General features: G+C 24.9%; 1 protein-coding gene across 4 annotated transcripts in view; it reads right to left on the bottom strand.

Moving 5' to 3' along the window:
• The window catches only part of LOC103577948 (dentin sialophosphoprotein), a 39,841-nt gene extending 14,250 nt beyond the window's left edge, over nucleotides 1–25,591 (bottom strand). Inside the window, exons 1-10 of one of the 4 annotated variants that reach the window (XM_053740335.1) lie at nucleotides 25,340–25,591; nucleotides 24,962–25,230; nucleotides 24,171–24,435; nucleotides 23,510–23,728; nucleotides 17,408–18,109; nucleotides 15,611–16,107; nucleotides 12,720–12,825; nucleotides 12,246–12,580; nucleotides 11,728–11,976; nucleotides 8,292–8,388 (exon numbers count right to left, since the gene is read on the bottom strand). In XM_053740335.1, coding sequence (XP_053596310.1) covers nucleotides 8,292–8,388; nucleotides 11,728–11,976; nucleotides 12,246–12,580; nucleotides 12,720–12,825; nucleotides 15,611–16,107; nucleotides 17,408–18,101 — 1,978 coding nt within the window. In that variant the 5' untranslated portion in view covers nucleotides 18,102–18,109; nucleotides 23,510–23,728; nucleotides 24,171–24,435; nucleotides 24,962–25,230; nucleotides 25,340–25,591. The other 3 variants (XM_053740333.1, XM_053740336.1, XM_014440685.2) reach the window with 3 other exon arrangements.
• Between the last annotated feature and the right edge of the window lie 37 nt (nucleotides 25,592–25,628).

The raw sequence follows: 25,628 nt of genomic DNA on the forward strand, positions 1-25,628 counted from the left end.
TAAGATAAACATTAATTGTTAGATAAATTATTTTTTTTTTTTTTATTTTTTTTTTTTTTTACTTCTATTTCTTTGTTTACCAAAAGATTTTACTACATGTATGTAAATATTTATTTGTTATTTTTTCCTTAACTGTACAACTTATTAGTTTTTTACAGAATATATTATCCCTTGCTTCTTAATTTCCTAAGCTCGTTATTCCTTTATACCCTATTTGTGCGGCTGTGGCCCGACTTGTGCTTATACTGTACTACATATCATTACGGTGATGACCCGCTACCTCCCTTGCAATGGAGGTGCAGTGGCATAGAGAAACCATAGAGAAAACCTAGCCAGTACAGTTCCATTTGGGTAAAGCTCCAGTGATCAATAAAATTCCCATTTTACTGATCACTGGATCTTTCATCCCGCACCTAACGGTCAGAGGCCGTCGTTCGAACCCGATGCGTAGCTAAACGGTCACCCAAGCCAAGTACTAATCCATACTCGATGCTACTTAACTTCGGTGATCGCCCGAGCTACGCGCGTGCCGAATGGCTGCCTCAGCCGCTTACAAGTATGTAAATAATATCAATTCAAATTTACTAAAAGTAATTAAATGTTTTTTTTTTTTTTTTTTTTTTTATTTTTTGCGACTTTATTGAAGCGCTTGTTTATTGAATGTTAAGTTATAATTTTATAATTGCAATAACATATGTATGTTGATCTAAATTATTTAAATAATAATAATAATAATAATAATAATAATAATGAAATTAATTGCAAGTGCAATAAATCAAGAGTTGAATGAAACAAGTTATATAATATTAAATAGACCTTGAAATAATCATGCAGCTATTTTAATATATTTAAATTATAGTTTAATTGAATTATCGACATTTTTTTTATAAATAAAATGACAAAATAGTAAATTTAATTTAATTCAATAAATTAAACGTAACTGAAGCATATCTTGGAAAAAAAAATTGAATTATTTGCAAGATAAAGCATGAAATTGAATATCTTTTATATGGGAAATAAAAAATAGTGATAGTAATAAATAAAAAAAAATATGTATAATTCTCGTTTTATATAAAAATAGATCTAAGATAAAAAGTATATAATAGAATTAAGTAATTGTCTCTGTGTAGAAAAACAAAATGTAAACAAATAAAACTTTTGCCAACAAAGTATAAGTTGGCTGAGTCTAAAAAACGTCTCCCTATAAAATAATTCTTGACACTGTCTCTCATGTATAAACAGCTATATAAATTATAACAATACATCTTTACACAATAAAAGATTATATAATAAAAAGTATAAAAATTATTTAAAAATTTAGTGTTAATTTAATGTCACTGAAAATTTTTTTAAAAATAAATTAAGGAATCAGAGAAATAAAAAATGTAGTTTTTTTTTTTTTTTTTTTTTTTTTTTTTTTTTTTTTTACCTTGTTTAAGAATGCTTTCATAAATTCTGTAAGTGGTCTCACAGTCATCAGCAATCCGGGGCGAAGAAATTTTTAATGAACCATCTAAACTCTGACTTCTATTTCTAAAATCATCTTCATGTTTTTTTGGTGTTTCTTGACATTCACTTTGACGTCTTATGTGTCCAAGTCTACGGCCAAAATGTCTTATCATCTCTTGAATACTGTGATGGTGGTGATGGTGATTCTGATTGTGATGAGAACGTTTTTCAGTGGTCTCACTGGTAGGGCTCAATGAGATTGGTGTACCAGTACCGTTACTTATTGAATGACGATGAAATTGATTTCTCTGTGATACATGATAGAGCGTTTGTAATGGACTATGATGTGTATAACCAGATCCGTGTATAGTATGATAAACAGATTGATTATTATTATTATTATTATTATTATTATTGCCGATATGAAACGGATTTCCAGATCCATAGTTTGAGGAAGACGAACCATGACTGGATCCATATGAAGAACCACATGAATGGGCTGACCCAACCGAGTTCCGTGACTGCTGTCGATCATTTATATTTATCTTTTGAGAATCTATCGTCGATTTTTGTTGATTAATCAAATCTTTAAGAGCTCGTGTGTTGTCTTGCTGATAATAACGTTTAGCTTCATTTATAGAAATTTTTTCTTGACTGTCTTTAGAATCATTGCTTGAACTTGAACTCGAATTGTGATGAGACAGAAAATTACTTAACCCGTGCATTTTTATCTATTTTTATTAAATACTTAAACTTTAATTAAGGTTGCAATTTTATTTATTTTTTTTTCTTCTATCGTTGAAAAATTATAATATTTTTATTGGCTTATTAAATATTTCATTGCTAAAGTTTCTTAAATTTAGATTAAAATCTTATCTGTGTAAATAATAGATTATTATATATATATATATATATATATTTTTTTTTTTTTTCAACTATCATGTGGTAATCGTTAAATTTTTATGGCATAAGCACAAAAACAAACATCAGTTGATTCTTACGCCAGTTTTATTTTTGTACCCAAGAATAATTATGATTTTCAATAAATAAAGAAAAAATTTTTATTATCAAATTATAATGCAAAAATTTTCTAGGGGCGAGTATAAAATATTCGGTCCAAGAAATCCTTTTTTTCTGTGTATAAAATTAATATTGATATAATATAGTTTACTGAGGTGATAAAATTTTATACGAGGGAAATTATACTAAACTTTAATGTAATTTCATTTAAATCACAATTGAATGGACGTTTAAATGTATATATAAAGATAAGGGAGGAAATAGTGTAGGAAGTTTTAGTAAAAGGTCAAATGATTTTATGACAATCATATGAATATCTAATGCAGTGATGCCAATTTAAAATTACCCACGCAAACCAGTTAATTTTGCCAGATTCATCACGTGGATTAGACAATAATTCAACTGATATTTATATTAAAACTGAATTTTATAAAATAAAAGTATACCGGATACTATTAGAGTAGTGTCAGATAAATATAAATATCTGACAATTAATAAATTACATGTGATTTAACTCTTTTCAACATTGTCACATGTAATTTAATCATATATAATATACAGAGAGGTTTTATTATGCTGATTATGATTATTTTAATCAGCATACTTAGAATAAATATATGAAGAAAAAGATGATAGAATAAAATTCATAGAATTTTCGAATAAGAGATTAAATTTTTTATGGTAAATCTCAAGTGATGTCACTCAGATTTTGTTATCTAGGTCAACTGCGAGTTTAAAGTTTTTATAATAATAAAAAATTTCAATTATTATTATTTTTTTAAAGTGCAAAGGTAATATGCTAATGACGAGGAATACGATATATACTGGGAGTATAATATATAAATAATTTTAAGAATAAAAGAATTGATAATTATAAAAAATTTTAAAACAAGATTTAAGTACAGTAAAAAATTTTTATTACTATACGACACTGTTGTGGTAGATCAAGGGCATTACGATGTGTATGTATTTAGGTCAGAAGAGATGAAATTTTTTAGTGTGGATATATATGTATACTATAGTTATTGTAGGTACTAGATCGTATTGATCTACTTTGAAACTCAACTTGCTGGATAGTTGTCATTTTTTTTTTTTTTATTTCTTTATTCTTTTTTTTATTTTAGATTTCATTTTACTTTAAAACTCAATTATCGTAAACATTCCAGAAACAATAATAACTTTATTGACACGAGCTTTATATAAAATGTATAAGGCTTGACATGATATTTTTAAGAAAGACTTGATGTGTTTATTTAAATTTAGCAAGACTGGAAAATAATAATCGTTGGGTTGATAACTTTATAACTAACTTCCATATCTTTGAAAAGTTATTTATCTTAAATCTCTAAGGGGGATCAGGTTCCTTGATAAAAGATCAATTTTCATATTTATTTTTTTTTTTTTTTCTATAGTATGAGAATATATTTTATCAGGTGATTTATCTTTCGTTTAGTATTACACATTTTAAAAAAAAAAAAATATTATTATGTTTGTCGCAAAAGTTACTTTTGATACTCAATATTGCTGTGATTAATAATTTTTCTTTTAAAAAATAATAAATCGAATAAATTTTTATTAAATTTTCCAAACAGAAAATTTAATGAAATGACAGACGAACTAAAGATTACTATTATATCTTGGTTAAAAAAAAATAATTAATCGTTATCATATGAATAAATTAAAATAAACTATTTACAAAACGAAAAAAAAAAAAAAACAAAAAATGATCTTTTAAATCCGTGTGTACTATCTGCGTACTTTTTAAAATAATATTTAAAAATTATATTAATTGTTGCAGTTCTCGATAAGTAAAAATAATTAGAATATCAATTAGCGAGAAAAAAAAAATATCTTTTATCAAAAATAAAATAATCATTTTAATGTCAACAAGAATATTAAAAAATTTAATAATTAATTTTTATAACCAGTAGTCAATGAATTTAATGATCAAAGAGTAGTGTTGATTTTATTTTTTCCACACACAGCAAAAAAGGATTTTATAATGGAAGAAAATTTTTTCCACTAAGAACTCGTTTTTTTTCTGTCGACAATTTTCTCTAGAGAAATAAATAATATTTTACGTAATAAAATTACATTTCATTTACGAATATCTTAAAGTATTATTTGTCATTCCCACTTAATTTCAATTAAATATTAAATTTTTTACATATATTTTATTATATGACTCATATTTCCTAAATAATATATGTAATAATATTTGAAGCAATAACTTTAAAAAACAGAAAAATTTCATTGTTTTATTTTTACCGTCTTGTCACATTTTGTCAATTTATATATGACTTTTAGCGATTGTTAAACCAAGACTGTTAAAGCCTCTATTAATGCAACTGATAAGATATAAATGTATATATATAAGGTTGTCATTCAGCAACAATAGTAGCCATTTAAAATATATATAATATAAGAAAAGAAAAAAATAAGTAAAGTCTTGTGAGACCATTCAATACGAATAAACAATCATCAGACAGCCTTCATATTTTATTAATTATATATATATATATATATATATATATGTTTTTTTTTTTTTTTCAATTATTAGTATTGTTACTATCAACAATAAGTAATTTTTATACAATTATTAATTTTTTAATTAACAAATACAACGAGTTGAATGAAATTTACTTAATGACAAAAAAAAAAAAAAAACCAAATTTTAAAGGGTCATGAAATTTTTAAATTAACAGTCTAATTTCTGCTTGATCACATATAAATATATAAATATAGGCGTTAAAGTAAAATTGTAATAATCAGGCAAATCTTGGCAGACAAAATGAAAGTAATTTATAAGAATAAGAATATATTTATTTATTGAATAAATATAAATCGTTGCGTAATTATTTTTAAATTGATAAAATCGGGAATTATGTCTACGACTAAATGATAATTGAAAAAAAAATATTGAGTAAAAAGGAAATAAACGAGACTTGTTAAATAAAACAAATAACATATATAGTGGGTCATAGAAGGGCATCGATGAATCAATTAATAAGTTCCGGCGGTTTTATATTGATTAAATTAAATGAAAATGACAAATTAATAATTTTGATATTGTATTGGGACTATTGATTTCATATTATTGATACGATTGAGTTTTATTTAAAAGACACATTTAATTAAAACTCATTACTCGGTTCGTAATTATCTAAATAATTTATTTAAAATTTTTTAAGAATTTAAAAATCTAGGCTAAATAAAAATAAATCGACTCCTCTGATAATGGAAATTACTATTGTTTAATTATTAATAAACCAATACTAAGTCTGTGGTTTGTCAAAATACCTGCAATAAATAATTGAATATTTAATCGAGATAATAAATGAAAGTAAATTTAATAATAATTTATGCTTTTCTTGGTATTGAATCAACATGTGACAATTTGCATGAGTTATTCATTCATAAAATTAATTTTTAATTACATAAATATTTATAGAGTGGCGTGATAATTAAATAAAAAAAAAAAAATAATCTTAAAAATTTTTTAAAGTTGTAGAAAATAATAAAATTAAATGTCCATTCACATAGTGGTTCAAGTAACCTTGTGCTTCAATTAATAATCGAACATTTATCAAGTCAAATCAATATTACTCAAAAATAAAAATAAAATAATAATAAAAATTGGTGTCACTAAAAACCAATACTGTCTGATGATGATGTTGATGATGATGATGAACAAAGTAGTAAATAAAATAGAAGGTGGAATGTACTTGACCCAGCAATGACTATGTAACAAATTAATCGGATTATAAATATCTGGATAAACCGGTTTTTTTTTATGTTGATTTTACAAAGATGCTCTATGCACAAATAACACCAGCCAGTGCATATTTATAATTTTAATCCCGCCTTTAATTCAATAACAACAATTAATTATAAAATTATAAAAAATCAAGGAAACAATAGCAATTAAATATTTGCCAATATTTTTTTTTTATACAAACCCACAAAATATATAGATAGGCATTAAATATTAAATATCCATTAAAAACTTGTTTATAAAATAAAACACAAATTATCCACTTGTTACATATTAATGTTTATAATCAAAGTAATCTAGTATAAATTGTTATTATGTTGACATGAGGATTAAATCGAATAACTTTAATGCCGAATCATTTATTTATAAAAATATTATTTTAACAGCACACGTGATTACGCTGCCGCATAGTTTTTTTAGTACAAGAATACGATTGGTTATTGACAAATGCGTTCCATGTTCCATGCCAGCAATTATAGTTTTTTATTCATGTAATGCGCACATATAATTTATTCATTTCGCCAAACTACTGCACTCTGTCAAACTAAATTAAACTAAAATTACACATATTTAATTGTTTACTGTTGATGTTTTTTGTAAAAAAAAATTTTACCGACGGATGTTGATATTGTCGAATGTTTTTCACAAAAATAAAAGTAATTTATATTTATAATAACATAAATACACTTGCACTGCACTTGGATAAAAAAGTATTGACAATTATTTATTTATTAAACAGACATTGTTTGTTATATTTATTTTTGTTATTGTTGGTGATAATTTAAAAACCGGCAACAAATTATAACGATTAGTAATTTATAATTTGTTGTATTTGGTATTATTTCGTAGTATTTCGTAGTATTTCATACGGGGTGTACGTGCATGACTGCACGGGTGTCGCAGTCGGCAACTTGGCAATATCTCGAATCTTCAATGTCTATATAATACTCAACCCACTCAACCCACTCAACACTCAGCCCAACTCAGCCTCTTAAACCACGAGGTCTGACGAGGTCTACTATATATTATGATATACAACACAGTGTCTGTATCAGTCTGTATTTTATGCGCAGATCCGAAAATTATTATAGTCTTGAACGTCCTATACACGTAAAACTCGTATAATACAATACGTTTAACGCGTTTAACGTTAATATTGATATGAACAGAGTATAGTGTACAAGATAAAGTGGAAGCTAAATTTATTATCCGAGGTATAGTAGAGACGTAGAGAGTAGTAGAGAGCAAGAGCGCAGAGCTAAAGACGCCGATGTTGCGAATTAAATATGGAAACGGGCGCGAACGCAAATGAGTCACCAACTTACCACAGTCGTCGAGTCGTCAAATCCCCAGTGTACCAGCACTACCAGAAAAACTCTAATGTTAAATTATACTATCATGAGAATAAAACGCAATGCACTGGCCGAATTTGTAACTAACAAGGTATTACTCAGTTGGTAAAATTATTACTCTCTCATTGCCTTATGTTTTTATTGTTTATTTTTTAAAAGCCGCTTTCCGCACTTTTTTAAAAATATTCATTACTTTTAACGGTCACCCGTTTTTAAATTTTAATAATTGATTAAATAAAAAATTGAAACATTAATTTAAAATAAGATAAGAAAAAAAAATTACTTATAATTATTATTGAATAAGAATTAATTTAATTAAAATGTCAAATTTTTTGGGATTAAAATTAAAATTAAACTTAAACTTATACTTAAATTAATCTTAAATTTAATTCTCTTTCTCTTAGTTAAAAAAATTTAATGCAACTTTCATTGTTGTACTCGTACATTTAAAAAATTGTTTATACTTTGACCCGAAAGATAGGAATTTAATATTTTTTGGTAAAAAAAAATGAAATTTTTTATAGGAAACATCATGACGTTTAATTTATTAAAAGCATTCAAAATATATATTATTTTATTTATTAAACAATAAATTTCAAATACTTTTAAGAAATTACATTTAATATTAAATTTAATAACTTTTTTGTCACGACTTTGGTAAATAAAATAATTATTACAATTAAATTATAACATACCTTGACCATGGTGAGCTAATTGTGATCCTGATGTGGAAGGTAACGTTGATGCAGACGATGACAGCGACGACTGATGTGAATGATGATTCTGAGATCTCTGTAAAATATTTTTAAAAATATCAATATTAATTTTTATCACAATTATTTAAATTTAAAATCAACAGAAAAAAAAAAAAAAATAAACAAAGTGTTAATTATTTAAGTTAAGGATAAGTTGTATAAATTACATGTTGCAAAACCAGACGTATACCAGACACTTCAAGACTCTTGGAATCCAGTGAACGACTCCGAGGCTTAGAGCCGCAATAGTCATCTTTTTTTCCACTTTTTATCCAACGAAAATATGATGACATTTTTAAATAATTTATTACTGTCTTTATTACGCACAACCCACTCAAAACTTTTAACCTTTTCTTTTTTTTATTTTATATTAAATTCATCTCACATAATTTTATTATTCAAAATAACTCTCCTTTATATTATGCAGATGTACTAACGCGAATAATAAAAAAACAAAAAAAATCTATATCATTTGACTGATATTTACTGTATTACTTACTTACAATGTTTATAGTCAACATTAAATGTTTATAGTGTAATTTATTTTAAAAATATCATGTCAAGGATATCTGGTAACGGCTTTATAATGCATTGCTACTGTATAATACAGGCATTAAATTATTCATTTAATTCATAACAAAATTAATATTTAAAAAATAAAAATTAAAAAACTAATTATCTTAAATAGTACACATGTGACAGATGTAAAACACTCTTACGTTATCAGCTATAATACATGTGAATTTAATACTTAAAATGTGTAAATAAATTTAATTAACACATTTAAATAAATATTCAATCGATTTTGAAATTTTTTTACCTACAATTTGTTTACTATTTTTTTTAGGGTCGTAAAAATATAATCAAAGTTTAGATTTTTTTTTTATATTAATTGTTTCAACACGTGCTTTTTTTTCATATTTGTTGCCACGTAATATTTAGTTCGTTAATTAACATAATTAAGACAGTTTAAATAGTATCTCATCAAGACTTTTAATTGACACAAACTTTATTGAATGAATTTAGAAGATAAAAAAAAATTACTGCGCTCGTCTATAAAAGTTGAGTAATCTACTTGCAACTTTTTTTTTTCTTTGCAACAGTAGTTAGATTTAGTAGTTAGACCGTATAGTAAGACTATTAAATATCGTATAAATTTACATTGTAAAGACCGTATTGCCGGCAACCTTCTGTGACATCTGATCTACGTACACTAAAGTGACATACAACAAAAAAATACGTCACAGACAGTATAATCATATCTTTGATGTAATGTATTTATTTATTATTATTATTATTATTATTATTTTTTTTTTTTTTTTTTTTTTTTTTTTTTTTTTTTTTTAAGTAAATTTATATAAATTAATAAATGATATTTCAGAAGACATAAAAAAAATTTAATTATAAAATTTTAATAAACAAATAACGAAATTTAAATAAAACACTTGAATTTACAATTAAAAATTTTAAATATATTAATTTAATTGCCGATTAATTTATTTAATATAAAAAAAAAAAAAAATAATAATAATAATAATAAAAATGATTTTTAACGCGTACTCGAGATAATTTAAATTGAACAAGAGTTATAATATGTAGTTATTACATAGCACACGCGATTGTCACACATGTAATCATATGAAGAGAAACATGAAGAAGCAAGGTCGTGTAGAATAATAATGATAATTTTGTTTTAATTTGAGTTAAAATAAAATAATAATAAATAAATAAAAGTTATAATTATATTTTAGATAATAAATATATATATTTTTTTTTAATAATAAATAAATATTTTTGTCTGGTGATTAATTTTGTTTTATTTAAAATATAATAATTTATATGTTAGACGTGAAAATAAATATTAAGACGAAACATTTTGTTAAAGCTTTGTAACCGAATCCCGTCAAGTCACTGAGTGAAAAAAAGTACACATATGTACCGGTCTGCGATGATTCGCGTAATCTCTCCCACTAGTTACAACTATTCAGTACGTCACAACATTATACCATTTATTAATTAGAGTACGATAATAACAATAAAAACTATACGTCAATCTCAATTATTCAATTATAACTACCGGTTAATTAGAATTTAAAATTAAAATAAAAATCACACACAATTTTTTATATGATATGTTAATTGAAATATAAATTATGCGATTTACAATTTATAATTATTAAATTTTTTTAATAATAATTATAAATTATAAGCGAGTATTATACGTCGCTTAGTAGTGAATCCTGACACTACGCCAAATGAATTCAAGAGTCACCACTAAGCGGCGTATGAGCGCACAGTCTTTTCCTCCTCACATACATGTCATCAACCTTTTAACAGCCGTTTAAATGCTCAATTTTTTTTAGTTGTTTTTTCGTTCACACATTTACTATTAATTGATGAGCAAATCATAAAAATTACATTAGTCTATTTTTTCTATTCAAACCATGACTGTTAACATGTGCACAAATTGTATCATAAACTGCTAAGATTCATACTATAATTTGTTAACAGTAATTTATCCAGGGCCAGGACATATCTATGTAAGTATATTACTCGCGTAGATATGCGCATTACACCTATCACTTGATAGGTGTAGTGGAATAATTTTTGAATATTCTATGGAATTACACAATTCTTAATTCGTCATGTGTGGAAGAGTTACGTTCGAGTGACGGTGTTTCCTGATGGATTACTGGTAAATAGTAAAACGACCGCTGTCTTGAGGAATTGGAGTGCGTATTTTACTGCCGTAATAAAGCAATGCATTATATCAAGAGTAACAATAATATTAATATCATTTAAATCTCATCTCACCACACGTTTACTTCCTTGATCTATAGCAATCTACACTCAATTCAACTCATACTTTTAACAATTACTTATCTAATAATACACCGGATAATATAAAAATTAAACCACCAAATGACCTTATCATTTAATTGCTTAACATAATTTATGTTACAAGTCATACGATTGTTAACGATTCAAGCTTTATAATAAAAAATACTATCTACAATTACACCTCAAACAATCACATTCAATATATTCTGTTACTACTAAATACTAATGTCACTGTCAAATACATTTTAATTTAATTTTAAAGATATTTAAGGTAAAAGACGTAGTGCCCGATCACTCTCCATATATTTGTATATCTACATTTAGTAAAATTTAGTAAATATAGATATACAAATTTATGGAGAGTGGTCGGGTAGTGGGTCTCTTACCTTAATCGTTTGACTTATTTATTTAATGATAAATATTCAAATAACTACTGAGTTGACAGAAGATAATGTAGAAAATGTGATCTAATTTTTAAAAACAAATTCTGAAAATGTTTTGTTTTTTAAATAATTAATTTAAATAACAAACTTACGCCTCTTCGTCTATCCTCAACAGTATTTGGACTTTTGCTACGTCTAAGTAAATCAATTACTCTAGAAACAGGATTTCTCATACAATCAGCAGAAGCGCGACGTTCATCTTTTCTACTTCTTCGTGGCTCTCTTTCTGGATTAACGTCACTTGTAGAGCTTCCAGTTGAACTTTCACCTCCACCGCCCACACCACCTGACCCACCAGATCCACCACTACCTGATTCTCTTCCTCCTTTATACAATTGTAGCTGTCAATAATAATAATAATAATAATAATAATAATAATAATAATAATAATAATAATAATAATAATAATAATAATAATAATAATAATAATAATAATAATAATAATAATAATAATAATAATAATAATAATAATAATAATAATAATAATAATAATAATAATAATAATAATAATAATAATAATAATAATAATAATAATAATAATAATAGTTATTATTATTATTATTATTATAAATACATAAAACTTATTAAATACAATAAATAATTTATTTACTTGCGCTCTGACGGTGGCAATAATACTGGACTTCCTTTTACTAGAATCAGACTTGCTTCTCGAACGAAAATTACCCAAAAATGTATTACGTTTAGTAGGACTTAGTTCTTCACTTCGACGATCTACGCTATTACTACGGCTATTACTGCGGCTAGTGGAGCAAGAACGTGTTGTTGTTGGTTGTTTTCGTGATGATGCAACTGCTGATGCAGATGCTGATGTATTAACAGCAATAGAGTGATGAGGTAATGGAGTTGATCTGCCGGAATTTGGTGCACTGCTTACCGCTGGTTTTGGTACTTTTTTTTTCTTATCTGAATTCGGGCTCCAAGTACCTAGATAAATAAATATAAAAAAATAAATCATTTATATAATTATATTATTTTAAATTACACAAGGCGTTTTGAATCTAGGATTTTATTTTTCATATTTTTCCCGGTTTGTATTGTTAATTTATTAATTCATTAATTTAACCTGCTCGTGGCCGAAGGCCTTCAACTTGTTCATTAGAAACGTCAACTTTTTTTTCTTCCTCTTTCTCTTCTTTTTTGACTGGCAACGGCTGAGATAAACGCAACTCCTGTAATAAAAAAAAAAAAAATTATTAAATCAAAAATAATTACTGTAATTACAATAAAATAATAATTATATATATATATATATATATATATATATATATATATATATTATTTTTTAGTTAGCTATCTTATCTCAATATTCAGGTTTGATATAAATATCACACGTTATTGTAAGTTTTGAAAAAATGTAGAACAAGTATTTTATTAAGTGGACAGATTGTGTTAGACAACAAGCATAATCTCATGGATAATGAAAAAAATATATTTAAGTATTGTAAAATATCTCCATGTGTTCTAATAAACGTTAGAATCCTTGTCATAATAGTATTTTTTTTTTATTATTATTAAATTGTCAAAGTGTCACATATGCAACTATATTTATTTATTTGCAACAATAAAACCAATGAAATAAACTGATTACATTTCGAAATATTCAATAAAACGATATTTTGAAGTAGAAATTAATTTTACAATTTAATTATCTGATGAAAAATTATCAGTAAAACATTAATCGAAAAAATTTTTATTTTTGATTACTTTAAAGATTAACATATAAAATTTAATAATTTCACTAAATCAATTTGTATTAATTAGTATTAAATAATTTATTTAAAAGTAATTGATAAAAAAAATTAAATGAGATATCGGTAAATAACTTTCTATAAATAATCCGGTGATTGTAAGATAACAAATTTCATTGGCATTGAATTAATAACAACTCTACCACTCGCATAATATAATTACTGTAGTAAATAATTAGAAAAAAATATCAGATATGGCAATAATGATGAATTTAAAAATATATATCGAGACAATTGATTAAAAATCAAACCTTATAAGTTCCATGATTACTATTCGAAAAACGTTCTGTTGATTTAGTTATTGAATATTTACGTTTCTGTCCCATAAAAAAAGACGTTTGGTCAGTACTCGCCGGCATTTTATTTTTTTTTTTTTAATAAATTAAATAAATAATAGTAATTAAAATAAATAATAGTTTAAAAAATGACACGTAAACACGTTGACACGTAGTTCAAAGCAAGTTAAAACGCAAACTGATTGTACAAGACAACGAGTGTCATATATGAGATAAAAAAACTCTGCGTCAAAAGAGACTATCTCATTAAATTGTACTTCAGATTAATTCTATTGATATCAGTTTATTTATTTCATAATTTAAAATAACAATATATGACTATTATAAATTTTTAAAATCAACTAATTTTGATTTTATTTTATCTAGTTATATATATTATTATTATTATTATTATTATTATTATTATTATTATCATTATTATTATTTTGTTTATTTTACTTTTGATTAGCAAGGAATTTTTTTTTTTTTTTTTTATTTATTTAAATATTACAAAATATTTCATAAAATAATGTCTCAATGAATGCATTGCTTTATTACAACAATAATATACGCATTCCAATTCCTCAAGACAGCGGTTAATCAGAGAACACCGTCACTCGAACGTAACTACACATGACGAATTGAGAATTGTGTATTTTCTAGCCATTAGCCTTCGATAGAATTAAAACAGAATATTCAAAAATTATTCCACTACACTTATCAAGCGATAGATGCGCATATCTACATAAGTACTATACTCAATTAATTTTCGTGTTTACTCAAGATAAATTAATAGTTTATTATCACTTTTAAAATTTCTAACTCAATTCATTTTTAATTAAATCTGTCGGTCATTAAAAATAATAGACGATAGTAATTACTTTGAAGCTTGAATGGAATTTAATTAAAAATAAAAAAAAAAAAAAAAAACAATAAAAAAGTTATTTTGTCATTAATTATAAATAAATGTGATTTATCATTAAACAATTTAAACGTATTGTTTTACTAACTTACAATTTTTTTTTCTTTACAAAGTTTTGTTTTTGTTGAAAAGATAAAAACTCTAAAAAAATTTTATTTAAAATTTTTTTTTACTTTTGTTCGTAGCTCGTATTTAATGCAACTAAAAACATGACGTATAAAAAATTTAAAAAAAACCTAACGAAATTATTAATGAATGCTAAAAATAATTAGGTCAAGGATAAAAAATTTCTTGTAAGTTATAAATTATTCAAACATCTTCATAAGATAAAAGTAACAGCTAAAAATCAATACTCTAATGAATTTACTTTGATAAATAAATAAAAAAAAGTTGATATAATTATAACTGATGACATTAAATCTGTACACTATAAACAATTTACAATATTAAATCACTGAATCGGAGTGAATGTGAATTCAAATAAAATCCAGTTTACTTGATAATTACTCCACTGAAACTCCGAGTGACGGAATTAATTCGGATTTAAATAAAATCGGTCCTCACTTTGAATTCACTCCTTATTTTTTACAGTGTAACATTGATATTTATTTATTTATTCTTCATAATGAAATAGTTTTTATTCAAGTAATACTACTGTTTAGTTGGCAAGTAAACATAACTGTTGATTAAATAATTTATCATTCTTACACTTTCTTTCTATTTCACCTTAACAGACTTGTTATTACGATGTCTGCAATAACTTGTATTTATCTCATAACAAAAATTAATAAATGTTATTGTTTTTTTTTTATTTCTCTCGTTGATTTTATTAGTCGGCAATTAATTAATTAATTAATTAATTTTTTTTTTTTTTTTTTTTTTACCCATGAAAAGTTTCTAGTTATTTATTAGAGACAATAAAAAGATTAACAGATAAAATTATAGTAGATTATGAAAATTTTTTCGAAAAAATTTAAAGAATTTATTAAAATAAATATGTAAAACTTACTCGGCGCTTTCGTTCCTGCATAAAATCAACTCTTTTAATCCAAATTTCTTCAGCAGAATCATAATCAAGTGTACTAGAACTGCTAGCTTGACTTTTCATTTCAATCAAACTTGAATCAAAAAATCTTTTATCAAGATGCGGACTCGGCAACGGACTTGTACGTGAAAAAATCATACTGTTGCAATAATTAGGCGGATCTGTTGCAGGAAAGGTCATTGTAGTAGGACCAGAAGTATGTCTTCGTCGTAACAGAGGTTTATTAGCCGTTGGTGACGTAACAATTGTTGTAGTAAATCTAGAACCTGTTGATGCAGTAGGCGGCGGCCTCGACTCCGAGACACTTGATGTTGTATTAGACTTAAGATCTATTTTCTCTGAACTTGATTTTTCCGACGACGATGGACTAGATACTTTTGATGTTAAACTTTCAGATTTATCTTGTGATTCTTGAGTTATCACTTTCTTTTCATTTGATTTGTCAATTTCATTCGTTTTTCCTTAGAAAAAATAAAAACAAACATTCAATTTTTATATTTTAAATTTAAAATAAATAAAGATAATTCCTATAATTTTAAAACGTTTACAAATATAATAAATTCAACGACAAGTACTTAATCATTATTTCTATGTTGACAACAAATGCATTATTCTCTTGAGAAATTATCATAAATAACGATTTAAATTATATTTTTTTAACATTTAGCTACAAGGTCAAGTGTTGAACATAATAAACTACTTGTTTTAATTCAAATAAAACCGTAAATAAAATTTTAATCTTTGTAAAACGTTTAGATTAAATAAAAAAAACAAACAAATTAATGATTGTGACCATTATTAAAGTAGATCAAGTTAATAAAAATAGTAACATTATAAAATATTTGCAAAGGGAGTGATAGTAAGTTGATTATCGAATACGACTTTAGTTTAAACCCACGTGCGTCTATATATTCTCTCTTGACCTGCAACTATATGCAGAAACTCCGATTAAAACTGTCTACTCCATTTATCAGGATAGTTTGTAACAAGTAAATTGTCTCGTATAATAAATTTTCTAGTTTATTAATTAATACATTAAAAAAAAAAAAAAAAAAAAACTAGCAATAAAATATCAAGAAGAAAAAAAAAAAAAAAAGGTACATTACATAAAATTTTATGACCTCAAGTACTTTAAGCGTAAATATACTTAAGTTAGGTTGATGAACGCTTTCATGCTTTTAATTTAAAAGTTAAATTTATAAATAGTATATCGTTACCTAATGCAATGTAATGCAAGTGCCTACGAGATGGTTTCGCGCCAACTAACAAAAGCTTTAATGCTGTAAATTTATTTAAAATTTCTAATATTGGTATAATTGTAATTTAACACTTTAATGTATACTAAAACTTCCTGTTTACAGCTACCGGAAAATTTTATTTTATTTTATTATAGTGGAAAATATATATAGAAAATGAAAAAAAATAATTCAATTACTTGATAGCTTGGAAAGAAATGTACAATTTTTTCTTTTTTTTTTTCTTTTTTATGATGAGCTGAGTTTAAAATAAAATGAATTTGAATGAGATGACTGGTTTATGACACATAAATTGTATAATATTTTTGTTGAAAATGTTGGCAACTGACGGAAAAGACCTCGAGAAGCCATAACGTTAATACGCTTGTTACTGAAGCCTTATAAATATAAAAAATAATTTTAAACTAGGAGATATTTATATATTTACTTTTTTTTTGAAGCCGTGTATTCAAAAAAGGTCGATGTTTTTTTAAAATAAATCTGATAAAAATTTAAGTAGTATTACCTTCTTCAGTCTCATCTTCATCTTCTTCACGACACTCGGAAAGTCTTCTGCCCCAGGGATAAGGACTGTGAGTTTGATTTCTCGATGGCAAACGATTAACATGTGACAAAAAATAATGATGAAAAAAACTGTCGACACCATCGGAGTCTTCACCAGAACACTGCAACATATCTTTTAACGCAGCGAGCGAGGTAATTGTGTTGTAATTTATAGTCGATACAAGATCGTCATCAATATCACTGTCATCCGTGGTATCATCATTTTTCGCGGGTTCTTCAGTCTTTTCTTGTGGATTTTCGGCAGCGGGAGGAGGCGCCTCTTCAGGCTTTGCTGAAGGCTCAGTTTTATCCTCCGAAGTTGTCTCGGACTCATCATCCGAAGTTGACGTTGATGTTGTTGAAGATTCATCATCACGTTTATTATCCTCAACTTCAGTCTTCTCTTTACTCTCCGTTTCTTCATCCGAGCCCTTACCCTCATCCTCCTCCGGGTCTTCTTCACGCGATAAATCCTTTTTTCCTTGGTTACCGTTTGTTGACGACATTGCGTTTAATCTATTTGTCGTATCATTATCACTATTCAAATTATCTTCCTTTTTAACTTTATTCGTATCGCTATCGCACTCGAGTATCGCATCTTTTTTATTAAAACAGTCATCAGTCTCGTTTGTTTTTTCGTTATTGATTCCTTCCATCTATAAATCTGTAATTAAAAAATAAAAAATTTCATTTATAATCAAACAATAAAAATTTTTATTTAATTATAGGATTTATTTATTTTTAAATTTAACCCAAGTGTTTAACAGATATTACTTAATAATTTGTCATTCAATAAAAAAAAAAAAAAAAAAATTATACATTAACAATAAAATATAGATAACAGATATATAATTGGATAAAATTAATCTGTGACCGATATCATATCAGTTTAATCAACAAGTTAACGCAATAATCATTTAGTATTTCGTTACATTAAGCAAAGAGTTAATTAAATTTATATATATATATATATATATATATATATATGAAAAATAATACACGCAACACTGGTAAATTAACTACCACTATTGTTATGGTGCATTGCAGTAAAAACAATTTACTCATTAATTATCTTCAAAAAAAAAAAAAAATATCGATCGAATCTTCATAAATCTTTTCCTTATTTAAAATTTTTAAAAAAATTTTATTGCTTTAATTATTTTTAAAAAATGAAAATAATTGATGAGACGATTGACAGATAGTGTAACATAAATTATGATTTGATTGACGTATATAGTATATTAAATAAAAGTAAAATAAACAAAAATATCGTCATGGTTATTGAACAGTTTTGAAAACTTTAATCATTACGTCAATTGCATATAGGTAAGGGAAGTTGTAAAAGTATCGATCGTTGAGAACTGGCTATTTCCTTTTATTTCTTTACTTGCTTTTATGTATAATGTATAAACCGGAAGTGCGGAACTCCGCACGAATTCTAGCGGTGTCCTTGTTATTGCGCATGTATTACGAGGGATCGACATCACAACATAAGATATATAATAATAATAATCATAATTATTATTTTAAATAATTTAATAAAATGTTGATGAAAAAAAAAAAAAATAAATAAAACAAAGACAATAGATTGAAAATACTTAGATATGATATCATTAAATATTAATGTCTATAGTGTATAGTAAAGTGTATAAAAAAAAAACTATGGCTTGGCTTCCGGCCAATATCAACGATAAGGACTTGTTTACCGTGTGTCTAAGTGACGTAAGAAACTTAAGAATGTCGTCAAACATTCTATATCACCAATTGCAAAAAAATAAAGATGATATACATTCTCTTGAATAGATTTTTTTTTTTTTTTATTAATTTCAATGCAATGAATAAAAATTAAAAATTAATTAAATTTCGATTTAAAAAATAAAAATATTACTTAATGCAAAATATATTCAAAGAATAAACGTTATTTATTTTTCACGATGACACGTTATTAATATATATATATATATATATATATATATATATATATATATATATATATATGAAATAAAAGCACACGGTGATACTGTCAGAATATTGGATGAAACCTCCCATTTATGGATACACGCAGATATCGTGTATATTATTATTTATTATTATTATTATTTTAAAATACAGCTCAAGCAATAGTATGTTGTCTATCTCACTACTGTTTTCTATTTGAGAAACCACGTGTACTATATTTGAATTAAAATTAAAAGATATTACCACACCTATTCAACCCAAGTAAATACACATTTAATATTTAAATCCAGTTAATTCTACAAGATTAAATTTGAATATTTTATTGATTACCATTAAAAAAATAACAATAATAATAATTTTAGAGGTAGGTCACGTCCCACTGAAATTTTTTTGTTTCAAGTGTTACGTATTCGTATCCATTGCTTGTTCATATTTCTTTGTTTCATTTTTTATTTTTTTTTATTCTATATATTTTTTAAATATCACAGATAGAACTTAACATTTAGTTTTTTCGCGTGCCGCGTGACATAATTCGCGACAATGTTACTAGACACGCGATATCGACTAACTGTATGGCATATGGCGAATGTAAAATATTTTATATATCTTATATACGTACATTCTCTTTCAACATTATGACAAGTCAAAACATTAGTCAAGTTAATTTTAAATTAAATCTTTGTTAAATCTATATACATCTACTAGTCACACTAATTAGGCAAAAAATAAATAAATTGTTAATCAACATATTGATTTATAGATTACACATATATAATTGAAGAAAAAGTAAATTTATAGAATCACGTCTCTAATGACTAAAAAAATTCCAAAAAATTTATATGAATATACTTTTTTTTTTTACAGTGAATTAAAAAAAAATCTAATTTATATGAAATATATATTTTTGGTTTGAAAAAAGAAATCTTGTTATTTTTTTTTTACATTCAAGTTACGAAAAAAATTTTTTTTATTAAAAAGCATAAATAATTTAAACTGCAAGTATATATTTATTTATGTAAAAAAAAATGGTGTTATTTATGTAAGTTATGCAATAGAGGAGATGATAAATATGAGAGAGTACTAGGCGAGAAGTTGAGTGTCGTCTTGAGTCAGTTTTATCATTTGAAATAAGTCAACCACGAGAAAGACCCCGATCACGCGATTCTAGTACGAGCACGTGCTCAGTGTTATAATGACAACGATTTGCGTTAAAGGAATTCCGTATACTCGCAATATAAAATGAATAATAGCAATGAGGACGCATGACTTGTGACCCCTCATTATTATGATTCACTATAAAAAAAGTAAACTGTTCAATAGATTCAGCATTAATTTTTTTTACACAATAATACTGTCTCTAATAACTATTAAATAAATAAACAAATATATGTCATAAAATCATGTATCAAATAAATTAAAATAAAATAATAAATTATAATTTTTTAATTGCAATTTAAATGTTAAAATTCGCATTAATTTAATCTACATGATTGGTAAACTTTCGAAACTGGTGATAAAAAATTTTATTTTCAAATTTTTTAAACATTAAAAATTTTAAATAAACTCGTTTGTTTGTTTGTTTTTTTTTTTTTTTTTTTTTTTGTTTTTGTTTTTGTTTTTACTTTGACCTGAAAAAATATTTAATTTATTAAAAAATAAAAATATGGTAAAATCTATTGAAATTTTCTTTCAATCTCCTGAAGCAGTATCTCAGCCTTGAAAATTACTTAACACTAGCAACCTGCAGTCACTACGGGACTTTTAATAATATAGATTATATTAGTTTGCAAACAACTTATTCTATTACTTTAATATCATAATAAACATCCGAGTTATAAAATATTCAATAAAACTCAGATAAATAAACAGTAAAAAAAATGTAATTGTACAGATGATTGAACTGCTAAAGTAAAAAACGATAAGAAATAAACAGACATATATATATTTATATATACGAAAGTAGACTAATGGTCTGTATCTAAAAAAACTAAACATAACAAATATATAAGATATAAAATAAAGATAATAATAACGATTTAACTTTTCTAGTATGTAATCTCTGTCGCCGTTTTGTCTGGCAGCAAAGATGGGGGCGGTCTGGTCTCGCGGTTTATGTTTTGTTGCATTCGAACTCAACTGCATGCACCACGTCCTCATTCACGTCTATTATTCATTTTCAGTCAAAGAGCCAAATTAATGCACACACACGTCCTCGACCTCTTTATAACCTTGTCTCACACCAATTCTAAGTTAATACTTTTCAATCATATTCATAATTATTTATAATAATTAATATTATAAATTATTCTCTAAAATTTTATCACTATATTGAAAATAAATAATTTAAAGTTTTTATAAAATTTATAGTGTACTAGGCGCTAAAACAAGTAAATTAAAAACAGAGAAAAAATTCGGCTTGTACGTGAGTAAATTATTCAGATTAAAATAACTCACATATGCAATACAGCGCATGCATTTTATTTATTTTATAAAAATCTACTAATAATATTAAAAGTATAAATTTTTATAATTTTAAATTCGACAATTTAATAAAAAAAAAAAATTTTAATTGGTGATTGAATTTAATTTGACTTAAATTAAAATAAATTTTATTTATGTCAACTAATTAGATTATATAACTCAATCACGTCGAGAGAAATTATCGACCTTATGTCCTTGAATTTGTATATATATATAGACATGTAAGAAACTATAATAGCAATAGGATGCTAGACACTGTCCATTACTTGGTGATTACTGATCCATTCAACTGTTCAATCATCATTAACATCACACAGTTATACACCCTAATCTCATTACATATTATCACTACTCTTATCTAATTTTATTCTAATTACTACACTCCGATATGGAGATAAAAAAAAAAATAAATATATAAATATGAATTCATCCGTTCGTTTGTGATAACATTAATTTTAAATAATCATAATAAATAAAGATAATTGGTTCAATTATTATTATTATTATTTTTTTTTTTTTATTAAGTTTATATGTAATTTATTTTTTCGGTCAAATAATAACAAAAATACTGTAAAAAAAACAGCTGTTTGAGTCTTATGCAAGTAACAAAGATATTATATGTAAACTATTAAGTGGGTGGCTAGATGTTGGTGGGCGAAGTCACAACAGTTGAATATTCAATTCTTGCGTGTTACTTCAATGTTAAAATTATTTATAATCATCATTGCATACGTGCTTAAATTGTGTGCGTTAATTAACAATAACTAACTACAATAGGTCAATTGATAAGATAATTTATTTTAAAAAAATTAATTATAAACAATAGAAAATAACAAAAAAAAAAGTATTGAATAACTCATTTACTTCAATAACATTATTGACAATTTATGATGTAACAATGTCATACATTTAGTTGAGTTCCGGAATGAATAAATTAATATAAAGTTCATAAATTGAAAAATAATTATTTTAATTAAATTTTATTATTTATAATAACTATAGTAAAATAAATAATTATTTATATATAAATCAATATTTATTTATGTTAAATAATAAAATTTATTTTTCAATCATATTATTTTATAAAATATACGAGTGTAAATTTAAAATTACCGCCTCTATCGTATTTATACGAACGATAAAGGATCATTTGTGACATCCATAGCAATTTAAATTCAAGGAGAAACATATCATAGTTTAATTTATTTAATAACTTCAATGCAATTATATAAAAATTTTTTTTTTTCAGCTAAAAATCCATTGACTTTTCAAAATAATAACACAGTTATTCTTATTCGCCACCCGCGTAAAAGTTTATTGTCATTTGACAACAATCTTCATTTGTATAAACTTTTATTTTTACAAAAGAAAAATTTAAACTGTAATTTTTTTCTATTTACATCAGAATCATGTTAATTTTCCGGGAAAATATATATATATATATATATATATATATATATATATATATATATATATATATATATATATATATATATATATATTACATAAAAATTTTATACGAAATTATAATGGAAATTTTTTTTTCTTCATTAAAATCTATACAATTGCTAAAAATAAATAATAAAAAAGTAATATATATATTTAAAAGTATAAAAATGTTTACCTTGGTTTTATCCGCAGCCTCCTCTTAACGTTCCACTGGTAAAATGGCACAACACTTAAACTTTTAAAATATTTATTTTATCTAAAGTTATTTTATTTATTTATTCTCTATCACAATTATTTAAATCCCACGGTGAACTTTTATTACAATAACTTATTAACAATCATTTTCAGAGTTCATTTGTTATTGTCATTAATCATTTTCCATTTTAATTAATCACTTTAATATAATAAAAGTAATAATAATAATAATAATAACAACAAACAAATTATATCTAATAAAAAAAACCAATTGAATCTCATTTAGATGTATTGATTACACACACACACACACACACAACACACATACTCAGTATTTTTATGCAACCTAATAAATATAGAACAGTCTAACTGTTCATAGATAAAAGTAATAATAATAAAAAAATAACAAAACAATTGGCAATAGTTAATGGTTAATTAATTAAATCAGACAAACACTGCCAGAATAATTCTAGCATTAAATATAGATAAAATTCTCCAATCCTATGAGCCGATATCAATTAATGTAACTGCAAGTATATCACATTATTAAAAAAAAAAAATAAAAACTCCAATTCACTTCAAATGAAAAAAAAAACTTATAATATAAAAAGATAAAAAAAAAAACACTTAATCAAACTCACGTTAGTTCTTTTTAAACAACGAGCCTCTTCAATAATTATTTAAAGATTACCGAGTCCACATTTTATTTGTCGAAAATTATTATTATTATTATTATTATTGTTTTTTTTTTTTTTTGTTTTTTTTTTTTTTTTTATTTTGGAAGCACAACAGCCACGACAGTTAAGCCCAGCGTTCATCCAGATGTCACACTACCAGATTTACTTTTTTTTTTAATTCCATCTTTTTTGACATACCCGAAATTAGTGTCATTGGACTCTTTGTAATCTAGAAAAAAAAAAATTAATCAATTAATTAATTAGATATAAAATAATTAAAAAAATTCACCCACTTAATTTCAATCAATGTAATTAAAAAGCAAAACTAAATTTACACCCTTAACTGTAATGATAAAAACTAAAGATAACTAAAGAAAAAAAAAACCATCGACGACGACGACCTCGTCGATGATTACAACTCCATACATTAAATTTTTTCGAATTTTCCTCGTAACCCAGCCCTTTTTATTTTATCTAATATTTATAATTTATCAAACACAAATCATTACATACCTAGTACTCAATATCTAATAATAATAATAATAATAATAAACAACTTTCTCCTCGCAGCAGATAATTTTTGAAACAGACATTCTATTCTATCGACTATTCATTGAAAAAACTTTAATAGTAATGGATTAAATACTTAATAATAAATTGTTTAAAACAAGAGTGAAAAAAATGTTTTAATAATTTAAAATGTAAAAGAAAAACTACCGGTTTAATAAATATTAAATAGATTGACACATGCTTACGTGAGCCCTAGTTGAAGCCAACTACTCAGTGACTACTCAGTACTCCCGCCTCGTCCGCGAGTACTCTGGTTGACTCTGGTGCGGAATCAACAAAAGGCGAATCCACAATAATAATTATTATCTTACGTAGTTCCTTTTCCTTTTTCACTACTCAATGTAATATAACTCTTAACGCTCTTAATGCTCTTGATGCTCTTAACAATACAATATAACAAACGGAAACAGCTGACAACTACCGATACCAACGTTCAAATAACCAACACTATTTTCTATACCATGATTTTTTTTTTTTTAAATTAAAATATGTCAAAAAAAAAAAAAATAAAAACACTTAAAAAATATTGACAGGCATACATACATACATACATACGTACTTACATGTGTTTGGACATAGATATGTACATTTATGCAGATAACTACATAGATATAGTAAATATTGATATATTTATATACAACACTAAATATATGAGTATGAATATATATAAGAATACACACGCGGTTGATACAAATGAAAATAAGAAAATAAATGAGCAGAAATGAGTAAAAAATAAAATAGAGGTGGCGAGTGCGCCCCCGCCGCAGATTAACGCGGACTCCAAAACACTCCGAAACAAGGAACCTCGTCGACGGTGATAATAATCGACGATACTCGACGTTGTCATCGTCG

This window comes from Microplitis demolitor, chromosome 1 (genome assembly GCF_026212275.2).
Source record: "Microplitis demolitor isolate Queensland-Clemson2020A chromosome 1, iyMicDemo2.1a, whole genome shotgun sequence".
Lineage (NCBI taxonomy): Eukaryota > Metazoa > Arthropoda > Insecta > Hymenoptera > Braconidae > Microplitis > Microplitis demolitor.